The sequence below is a fragment of the Pipra filicauda genome, unplaced genomic scaffold (assembly GCF_003945595.2).
Source record: "Pipra filicauda isolate LSUMZ 115617 unplaced genomic scaffold, ASM394559v2 scaffold1533_size10466_pilon, whole genome shotgun sequence".
In the NCBI taxonomy this organism is placed as follows: Eukaryota; Metazoa; Chordata; class Aves; order Passeriformes; family Pipridae; genus Pipra; species Pipra filicauda.
The window spans coordinates 1-10,468 of NW_024104022.1; the positions used below are offsets into that span (position 1 = coordinate 1).

Here is a 10,468-nt window from a genome sequence, read left to right on the forward strand (position 1 = left end):
GGTCCCAGCCATTCCCGGCGCTCACCGTGGGGCTGGAGCCGGGTGAGGTCCCTGAGGATGGTGCGGAAGGAGGGCCGTTCCCCGGGGGTGTAATCCAGGCACTGCGACACCAGCGAGGCCAATTCCCGGCCCGACGGCTCCGGGAGCCGCAGCCGCTTCTCGTAGAACCGCTCCTTCTGCGGGAACACCGGGAACAGAGGCCCTCAGAGCCGGCCTCGGCCCGGGAGACGGCCCAAAGTGGCCCTAAAAATGGCGGGATACGGCCTAAAATGGCGGGATACAGCCTAAAATGGCGGGATAGGGCCCAAAGTGGCGGGATACGGCCTAAAATGGCGGGAGACGGCCTAAAATGGCGGGAGACGGCCTAAAATGGCGGGAGACGGCCCAAAATGGCGGGAGACGGCCTAAAATGGCGGGATAGGGCCTAAAATGGCGGGATACAACCCAAAATGGTGGGATACGGCCTAAAATGGCGGGAGACGGCCCAAAATGGCGGGAGACGGCCCAAAATGGCGGGATATGGCCCAAAATGGTGGGATATGGCCCGAAGTGGTGGGATATGGCCCAAAATGGCGGGAGACGGCCTAAAATGGCGGGATATGGCCTAAAATGGTGGGATATGGCCTAAAATGGTGGGATAGGGCCTAAAATGGTGGGATAGGGCCTAAAATGACAGGATACAGGCCAAAATGGTGGGATACAGCCTAAAATGGCGGGATATGGCCCAAAATGGTGGGATAAGGTCTAAAATGGCGGGATAGGGCCCAAAAAGCCTGGAGTGGCACCTCGGAAGGGGTTCGTTCCTTCAGCGGGACGTCGGCGTCGAAGCAGATTTCCAGGAGGGTTGTCCCAAAGCTCCACTTGTCGGCGGCCGTGCTGAGGTTTCCCACATCCCGGACGCATTCCGGGGCGATCCAGGGAATCCGGTCCACGCGCTCTGCGGGCAACGGGAGAGATCCTGTGGGGAAGGGTCTCGGAGAGAGGCCGGACACCGAGGGGGGGATCAGCCCCGATGGAGGGTTTGAGCCAAAACCAGGCAGAATTCCCACATCCAAAATGCCAAATATCGGGGAAATTCACGTTGGGAAAGCAGGGAAGATTTTGGCAGAACGGCTCCGGCAAAATCCGTGGGATTCATGAGGGAAGGGGGGAAAAACCGCCCGGATTTTCCACTGGGAATTCCACCCCTGGCCAGCTCCAGGCCGGGATGATCCCGCACCTTCCCGGGAGAGCACCGTGAAGCTGATCCCGGGATCGCTGAGCTTCACAAAGGGAGCGGATCCGTCTTCCAGCCCTTTCCTGGCCAGCAGGATGTTCTTGGCACACACGTTCCCGTGCACCAGGTTTTTATCCTCCTGGGATAAAACAAAGGAAACCTTGGGAAAGCTCCCAGTGATGCAGCAGGACGAGGTCAAGCTCAGGGATTCCAAGATAAAACAAGAAAGTGGGATTCCTGGCTCCAATTCTCTGTGTCATCTCCCTGTCCTGGGATTTTGCTCCAGGATAAACCGGGAGCAGGGAATAAAAGGATGGGGAGGGTTTTCCAACACCATTCCCAAGCCCCTGGTTGGGATCCCATCCTCATCCATGGCTTTTCCCAGCTCTGAACTGAACCTACAGAGCCAGGATTTGGGATTTGAATTCCCCCTCTCCCCAGGATGTTCCTTCCCAGGGAAGAGGGAGCAGGGATGGGGCAGAATAACCCTAAAAACGGGATTATCCCCTGGGGAAGCTGCAGGGGAGGATCCCGCTGAGAATTCCCGGCTGGAAGAGCCCCGTTCCCATTACCAGGTAGCTCAAGGCACTTCCCAGCTGTTTGGCCACGGTGATTTTCCAGCCCACGGAGATCCGGCCCTTCTCCTTGCGCAGCAGCACGTCCAGGGGCCCGTGTTCCACAAACTCCTCCACCAGGATGTCTGCGGGACACAGGGAGGCTCTGCCCGGCCCCGCTCCGGGGACGGCCCGGGGAAAGGGGGAATGGGGTCCCGGGGAAAGGGGGGAATGGGGTCCCGGGGAAAGGCGGGAATGGGGTCCCAGGGAAAGGTGGGAATGGGGTCCCAGGGAAAGGGGGGAATGGGGTCCCAGGGAAAGGGGGAATGGGGTCCCAGGGAAAGGGGGGAATGGGGTCCCAGGGAAAGGGGGAATGGGGCCCCGGGGAAAGGGGGAATGGGGTCCCAGGGAAAGGGGGAATGGGGTCCCAGGGAAAGGTGGGAATGGGGTCCCAGGGAAAGGGGGAATGGGGTCCCAGGGAAAGGGGGGAATGGGGTCCCACTCACTCTCGGAGCCGCGCACGCAGACCCCGTGGACGAAGGCCAGGTGGACGTGGGACACTTGGCTCATCAGGCTGGCGGCCTCGAAGAAGGCCTGTGGGAACAGCCCCGGGAATGTCAGCCGGGCCCTGGAATTCCGGAGCAGCCAGGGAGCATCCCGGAGCCACACTCCAGCCCTTCTGGAGCCACGTTCCAGCCCCCCTGGATTCATATTCCAGCCCCTGGCACTGTGTTCCAGCCCTTGGAGTCACATTCCAACCCCCAGAGCCACATTCCAGCCCCTGGAACCATGTTCCAGCCCCCTTGGATCCGTGTTCCAGCCCTTGCAACCATATTCCAACCCCTGGAGCCGTGTTGCAGCCTTGGATTCGTATCCCATTCCCTAAAGCCACATTCCAGCCCCTGGAGCCACATTCCACCCCCTGGATCCGTATTCCAGCCCCCTGAGCCACGTTCCACCCCCTGGATCCGTATCCCACCGCTCGGATGCCGGTTTTCCCCCCGTATCCCACCCCGGGGGGGCTCACCAGGGCGATGTCCCTGTGACTGGGATCCAGGACTTTGAGGATCACGTGCATCTCCCGGCTGTTGTTGTTCTGCTCCGTGGAAAAGTACTCGGCCTCGTCGTCGTTCCCGGAATTCCCGCAGACCGTCAGGACCCCGTCGTAGATGTTGGTCCGGGTGCCCTGGCCCAGGTGGGCTCGCTGGGAAAACAGGGAAAAGGGCAAGTGTTGGACCCTCTGGAATGGTGACAGGAGGGTGGGAATCCTCATCCGACCCCCCCCCGGCTTCCCTCTGTACCCCACTGTGGGAAAAGCTGCTTCCATGTGGATCTTCCCCCCCTTTTCCTTGAAAATGGAAGGAATGAAAAGATCGAAACAATCCCCAAACTGGCCCAGGGGGGTGGGAGGATCCTCCCGCTCTGGATCCCGGGATCTGGGGTGAATCCTGGGAAGGCAGAGAGGATCCCTCCCCAATTCCAGGAATCCCGGGAAGGCAGAGCAGGTCCTTCCACCCCCCAGTCCCGAATCCCGGGAAAGCAGAGCAGCCCAAATCCCGGGAGAGCAGCACCTGGGTGATCTCGTTCTTGCGGATCTGGTGGAAGCTGAGCTGGGTGAGGTTCAGGATCTGCTTCCCGTTGTCCTTCACCTTCCTCGTGATCAGCAGGTCCGAGATCTCTGGGAGAGGGAGGGGAGGGCCCCGTGAGCTCCCGGATTCCCGCCATTCCCACCATTCCCAATGCCGGGGGCCGATCCGTGTCCGTACCTCCCGGTCTGGGGGGGCAGCACCTCTTCACCGTGAAGTTTTCCTCCCCGGAGCGGAGGGTGCAGCCCTTGAGCACGTCCAGCAGCTCCCGCAGGGAGGGGAATTCCCGGTCCCAGCCCTCCAGCACGAAGGACTCCCCCTTCTTCTGGATCCGGAACTGCCGGAACTTGAAGGCTCCCGGCGTTCCGGGGGCCTGGAAAAGGGGAGTGGGGGCGGGGAGCGGCGGCTCCGCAGCTCCCGGCGCATCCCGAGGGAGAGCAGGGCCCGCGATTCCCGGGAATGCTGCGCCGGGAATCGCCTCCTACCTGCTGCTGGCTCCGTTTGACCACGGAGAGGATCATCCGGTTGAAATCCAGGACGCTCCAGCGGAGGATGTAAAGCCCTTCCTCCGGCTCCTCCCGGCGGAGCTTGGCAAAAACGAACTCCTCCCTGGGAGCAGGAGACAGGGAACGGATTGGGATGAGCCCCAAGGACGTGGGATGGCTCCAGAGGAACCAGAGGCTGTGGAATGGTGTTGGATGAGCCCCAAGGAGATGGAGCTCTCCAAGAGAGCTCCCAAGAGCAGGAAACAGCTCCAGGGGGGCCCCAAGGACAGGGAATGGCTTGGGATGAACCCAAAAAACAGGGAATGACTCTGGGAGAGCCTCAAGGACACCTGGATGAGCCCTGAGAACAGGGAATGGCTCTGGATGAGCCCTGAGGACATGGAATGGGGTTGGATGAGCCCAGGGGACATGGAATGGGGTTGGATGAGCCCAGTGGACCTGGAATGGGGTTGGATGAGCCCAGGGGACATGGAATGGGGTTGGATGAGCCCTGAAGACATGGAATGGGGTTGGATGAGCCCAGTGGACCTGGAATGGGGTTGGATGAGCCCAGGGGACATGGAATGGGGTTGGATGAGCCCTGAAGACATGGAATGGGGTTGGATGAGCCCAGTGGACATGGAATGGGGTTGGATGAGCCCTGAGAACAGGGAATGGGGTTGGATGAGCCCAGGGGACATGGAATGGGGTTGGATGAGCCCAGGGGACATGGAATGGGGTTGGATGAGCCCTGAGGACATGGAATGGGGTTGGATGAGCCCAGGGGACATGGAATGGGGTTGGATGAGCCCCAAGGAGACAAAACACTCCGGGAGAGCTCCGAGGGCAGGAAAGGACTCCGGCTGAGCCCCGAGGACAGGGAGCAGCTCCGGATGAGCCCCGAGGCCCGGGATCATCCCCCCTGTCCCCCACTCACTGCATGGGCCCGTGGATGCCGTGGCGGATGCTCAGGAGGAGCCGGGGCGGGGCCACGTCGTGGCACAGGTAATGGCTGGAATCGGCCGTGAGCCGGAAATATCCGTCCACCAGCGACACCAGGGACAGGGCGAGCCCGGGCGACGGCAGAGCCACCTCCTGCCAACAGGAATCACCAGGGCTGAGCCCCGACCGCCCCAAAACCCCCTCGGCAAACGCCGGGAAAATCCTCCTGCCGGGATCCCGGGAGGGCCCCGGCGCCGCTCACCAGGCACTGGTTGTCCTGCCGGTGGATGCTGATCCGGGAATCCTTCACCACCACGTGGGTGATCTCCCGGAAGTCGCAGAAGTGGCACCAGGGGGGCTCGCTGGGCTCCGGCGGCCGCGCCGCGGCCTTGGGATCCGGCTCCTTGGTCCGGCCCTTCCTCCCGAAGTAGCCGCGCTGGGAGAAGGGCTCCGCGCTCTGCGGAGGGGCAGAGGGGACAATTCCAGGGTCTCCGGCTGCTGGAAGGGTCGGGGGGGGTACTGGGGAAACCGGGATGAGGAGGGGCCCCGGGAAAAGCCTGGAGATGGGGGGGGGTGGGACAGGGATGGGAATGCTGGGAAAGGCTCGGGGCAAACTGGGATAAGCTGGAAAGGAACTCTGGATGTCCAGAGAGCCCCAGGAAAAGCCTGGGAAGCATCCGGTGTGGGATGGATTGGGATGGGAGCGGACGGGAATGTGGCGTGGGACTGGGATGGGAATGGACTGGAATGGGAATAGACTGGAATGCTGGGTGGGATTGGGATGGGAATGGACTGGAATGTTGGGTGGGACTGGGATGGGAATGGAGTGGAATGTTGGGTGGGATTGGGATGGGAGCAGACTGGAATGTTGGGTGGGATTGGGATGGGAATAGACTGGAATGGGAATAGACTGGAATGCTGGGTGGGATTGGGATGGGAATAGACTGGAATGGGAATAGACTGGAATGCTGGGTGGGATTGGGATGGGAATGGACTGGAATGGGAATAGACTGGAATGCTGGGTGGGATTGGGATGGGAATGGACTGGAATGGGAATAGACTGGAATGCTGGGTGGGATTGGGACGGGAATCCCGGGAAAGGCTCTGGGCAAGCCGGGATGAGCTCTGGACACCCCCGGAGCCCCCTGGGAAGCTCCCAGCGTGGGACTGGGACGGGAAGGACCCCGACCCACCTCTGGCGGTGCCGGGCGCCACTGGATGCCGGCGGTGCCGGAGACCAGGACGTGGTGAGTGACGGGCGGGTCCCGCGGGATCAGGGGCCGCCCCGGCTCCGGCCCCGGCTCCGGGGGGGCCCCGTTGGCGCCGGGCGGCCCCTTGTCCCCCTCGGCCGCCGCCTCCAGGGCCAGGGCCGGGAAGAGCTCGCTCCCGAAGCGCGGCGCCAGCAGCTCCAGCGTGGCCAGGTACTTGGCCATGAGGTCCCGCTCCGAGAGCCGCCCGGCGCCCACCGTGTGCCGCTGGAAGCGCCGCAGGAAGCGCCGGAAGACGCTGCGCATGCGGAAGCGCGTCAGGAGGCTGTTCTGCTGGATCTGCCGCTGGAAGGAGCGCGGGATGCAGTCCTTGAAGCTGCCACGGGGGGGGGGGGGAAAACGGGGAGTGACGGCTCGGGGAGAGCTCGGGATCGGCTTTTCCGCCCCGCCCCGGGTTGTCCGGAATGGTTCCCGGTGTTCCCATCCCAATCCCAGGCAGCATTCCCGTCCATTCCCATCCCAATCCCAGGCAGCATTCCCGTCCATTCCCATCCCAATCCCAGGCAGCATTCCCGTCCATTCCCATCCCAATCCCACCAAACATTCCAGTCCATTCCCATTCCCGTCCATTCCCATCCCAATCCCACCAAACATTCCAGTCCATTCCCATCCCAATCCCACCCAACATTCCAATCCATTCCCATCCCAATCCCACCCAACATTCCAGTCCATTCCCATTCCAGTCTATTCCCATCCCAATCCCACCCAACATTCCCGTCCATTCCCATCCCAATCCCACCCAGCATTCCCGTCCATTCCCATCCCAATCCCACCAAACATTCCAGTCCATTCCCATCCCAGTCCCACCCAACATTCCAGTCCATTCCCATCCCAATCCCACCCAACATTCCAGTCCATTCCCATTCCAATCCATTCCCATCCCAATCCCACCCAACATTCCCGTCCATTCCCATCCCAATCCCACCAAACATTCCAGTCCATTCCCATCCCAATCCCACCCAGCATTCCCGTCCATTCCCATCCCAATCCATCCCACACCAGATTCTCCAGAGGCTTTTCCTGGGGCTCTCTGGGCATCCCAAGTTCCAGGGAAACCAGCCCTGGGTTTCCAGTGAGGAAAAGAAGGAGGGAGAAGGGTGGGAAAAGGAGGGGCAAAGCAGGGCTTCCCAGTCACCTGTATTTCCGGGCCACTTCCTCCAGGGAAATGCCCTTTCTGAGGGCGATGTGGGAGAGGTGGAGCACAGCCATTCCCAGGCTCTCGTTCTTGAACCTCTGGATTTCGGGCTCGCTCCGGAAATCCCTCAGGGAGGCGACGTCGTGGATGAACTCGAATTTTCCCTGGAAAAAAAAAAAATGGGATGATTGGGGAAAAAAAACCACATCCCCGAGCTGAATTCCCTGAGCAGGGATTTTCCACTAGTTCCCTCTCTTAATTAAACTAAATTAAATTAATTAATTTAAAGTAACATCCCTTTATTATCCCACCCTTAATTTTAAAGGTGGGACAAAAACAAATCAATAAATATTTAACTTCAGATTTAAATAAAACCAACCCCAATTAAAAAACCCCTTCCCAGGCCAAATTATCCCTAAAAGAATTCCGGAATCCCACCCGGCGAAGCTTCCAGCAGGATAAAACCTTTCCAAAGGGAAAACTGGGGGGGGGGGGGGGGTGTTTATCCTTCAAATAAATGCCTGGAGATGGAAAAAAACGGATCCTGGCAACAGGCCGGAGCCAAATCCGGAGGGATTTCAGGGAATTCCTCCCAGTTTTCCCAACTCCCGCCGGACTGAAGGGAATTCCCCCCGGTTTTTCCCAGCCCCAGCCCCGTCACCTGCTCGAACAGGTACTCGAAGGAGGATCTGTCCAGCAAAGCTCCCCCAGAGGGTTTTTCCTCCAGGGAATCCCCCGGACGAGGCACATTCCGGAAAACCGCCGGCTCCTTGTCGTTCATCCCGTGCCAGTTCCGGAAATAGTACCTGGAAAGGGGGGAGGAGGAGAGGGAGAGGGGCTGGGGCCGGGCCGGGAGTCACAGTCCGGGCTCAAACCCGGGGGGTTTGGGGGTTTATTTTAGGAATAAAAGGTCCTGAAAGCACAGGAAAACCACATCCGTAAAAAAGGTGGGATTTGGGCACAGGGGGTGAATCCGGACTGGGAAGTGACGGGAAGCAGCCCCTGGATGTTCCCTGTTGGTCCCAGAAACCTTTGGATGGGGCGTTGTCCCCGGGCTGAGAGGTGGGAGAACGAACAAGGAGCCCCAGGGAGAAATACTTGGAATAAGGAAACGGATCTTTCCGTGCTGGAGGGGAGGCAGGGGCTCTAAATCCATAACATTCCCCAGCTGGACCAGCCCTGCCGGGTTTCCCAAAGAAATCTGGACATGGACAACCTGGAAACACGTAACCCCCGGGAGCAAAGAGGTGGGAAAACCTGACGTTCCTTCCGGCACAACCCCAAGGAAAAGCCGGGAATGGTGCCCAGGGCTGAGCTCTGGAAAGGCCCCGGGCTGGGGGGGCAGAGGCCTCACCTCATCCTGAAGATCAGGTGGACGTTGGTGTCTTTTCCCACCTGGAATTGGTGGTTTGGGGGGAGCCACACCCGGCCCTGGGGGTCGTAGAGGGCGAAGAGGCTGTAACACAACGGGGTGATTCCTGCCGGGACACAATTCCAAGGCTTTCACCACCACACCCCTTTCCCAGCCCGTCCTTCCCACCCCTCCCAGCGGCGCAAACCCAGCCGGGCCTCCCGGGAACTTCTCGGCCCGGGGGCGAAATCCAGCGGGATTCCCGGGAAGCAGAGCCCCGGGAATTCCCGGGGGGGGCTCCGTCCTCGCCGGCACTCACCGATCCTGCGGGCGAGGTCGATGCAGATCTCCTCGGCGCTGAGGGAGCCCTGGGAATAGACCCGGCAGCGCTCCCGCTCCTCCTCCCCGCTCCAGTGCAGGAACACCTTGAGCCCGGGCCCGGCCGGGAAGGAGCAGCCCTCGGCCTCGCCCGGGCTCCGCTTCATCCCCCGCTGGCACAGGGACATGGCGGCGCCTTCCCGGGGGGAAAACCGGGATAACGGATCCCCACGGGGACACGGGGCCATTCCCAGCGCGGGGGGAACCTTCCCGGGGGGGAAAACCGGGATAACGGATCCCAACAGGGACACGGGGCCATTCCCAGTGCGGGGGGAACCTTCCCGGGGGGAAAACCGGGATAACGGATCCCCACGGGGACACGGGGCCATTCCCCAGCGCGGGGTGAGCCCTCCCGTGGGGGGGGGAAAACCGGGATAACGGATCCTAACAGGGACACGGGGTCATTCCCAGTGCGGGGGGAGCCCTCCCGGAGGGAAAACTGGGATAACGGATCCTAACAGGGACACGGGGCCATTCCCAGTGCGGGGGGAGCCCTCCCGGGGGGGAAAACCGGGAAAACGGATCCCAACAGGGACACGGGGCCATTCCCAGCGCGGGGGGAGCCCTCCCGGGGGGGGAAGCACCGCTCCCGAAGGGGTTTTGGGATCACCTGGAATGTCGGATCCCACCGGATTTCCCCCCCCCCCCCCCCCCCCGGGTTTTCCCGGAAAATTTGGCGCATTTTTTTTTTTTTGGATGATGACGGGAAAGGATCGACAACACGGGGAAGGAACGAACCCACGGAGCAAATTCCAGCGGTTTTTTTGGGTCGGGGGGGGAAAAAAAAGGTGGATTTTGGACTCGTTTCAAGGATGGATTTTGGAGCTGTTTCCAGGTGGGTTTTGGTCCATTTCCAGACGGATTTTGACCCGTTTCAGGGTGGATTTGGGGATTTTCACCCCTTTTGGGGTCTCCGGATGGATTTTGACCCATTTTGAGATGGATTTGGATTGATTTCGGGAGGGAATTTTGGACCCATTTCTCATGGAATTCTAACCAATTACAGGACGGATTTGGAATAATTTCTGGACAGATTTTGACCTGTGTTGGGCTGAATTTTGGACCCATTTTGGGCTGAATTTTGGACCCACTTTGGGATGGATTTTGACTCGTTTTGGGGCGAATTTTGACCCGTTTCCGGGTGAATTTTTGACCCACTTTGGGGGTGAAATCTTGACCCATTTTAGGCCGAATTTCTGACCTGTTTCATGGTGGGGTTTGACCCATTTTGGGGTGGATTTTAACCCATTCTGGGGTGCAGTTTGGACCATCTCAGGCTCTCGGGGGGGGGTGTTTCCTCCCAGCCCCCTCCCCTGGTTCCCTCTTCACCCTCAGTTGGTACCGACCCTGTCCCCCCTGCCCCCCCCATTGGTACCGGCCGCGCCCCCCCGGGTTGGTACCGGCCTCTGTCCCCCTTGTCCCTCCCCTGTTCCCCCCGTTCCTCCGTGTCCCCTCCTGTCCCCTCCTGTCCCCCCTGTCTCCTCCTGTCCCCCCTGTCCCCCCCCGTCCCCTCCTGTCCCCCCCCGGTACCGTCCCCCCCCCTTTCCCCCCGT

The 10,468-nt window shown here is 60.6% G+C and overlaps 1 protein-coding gene across 1 annotated transcript; it reads right to left on the minus strand.

Annotated features, from left to right (window-relative positions):
* Positions 1-25: 25 nt before the first annotated feature.
* Positions 26-9,242, minus strand: TYK2 (tyrosine kinase 2; the record flags this gene model as incomplete). Its single annotated transcript, XM_039379021.1, has 16 exons — positions 8,857-9,242; positions 8,541-8,664; positions 7,848-7,992; positions 7,187-7,350; positions 5,977-6,367; positions 5,046-5,240; positions 4,779-4,936; positions 3,842-3,965; positions 3,537-3,729; positions 3,342-3,448; positions 2,798-2,974; positions 2,277-2,364; positions 1,789-1,916; positions 1,220-1,355; positions 786-937; positions 26-176 (listed from the first exon to the last, which is right to left on the minus strand). Coding segments are annotated over exons 1-16 (2,680 nt in total), but the record flags the coding sequence as incomplete, so codon positions are not given.
* Positions 9,243-10,468: the final 1,226 nt, after the last annotated feature.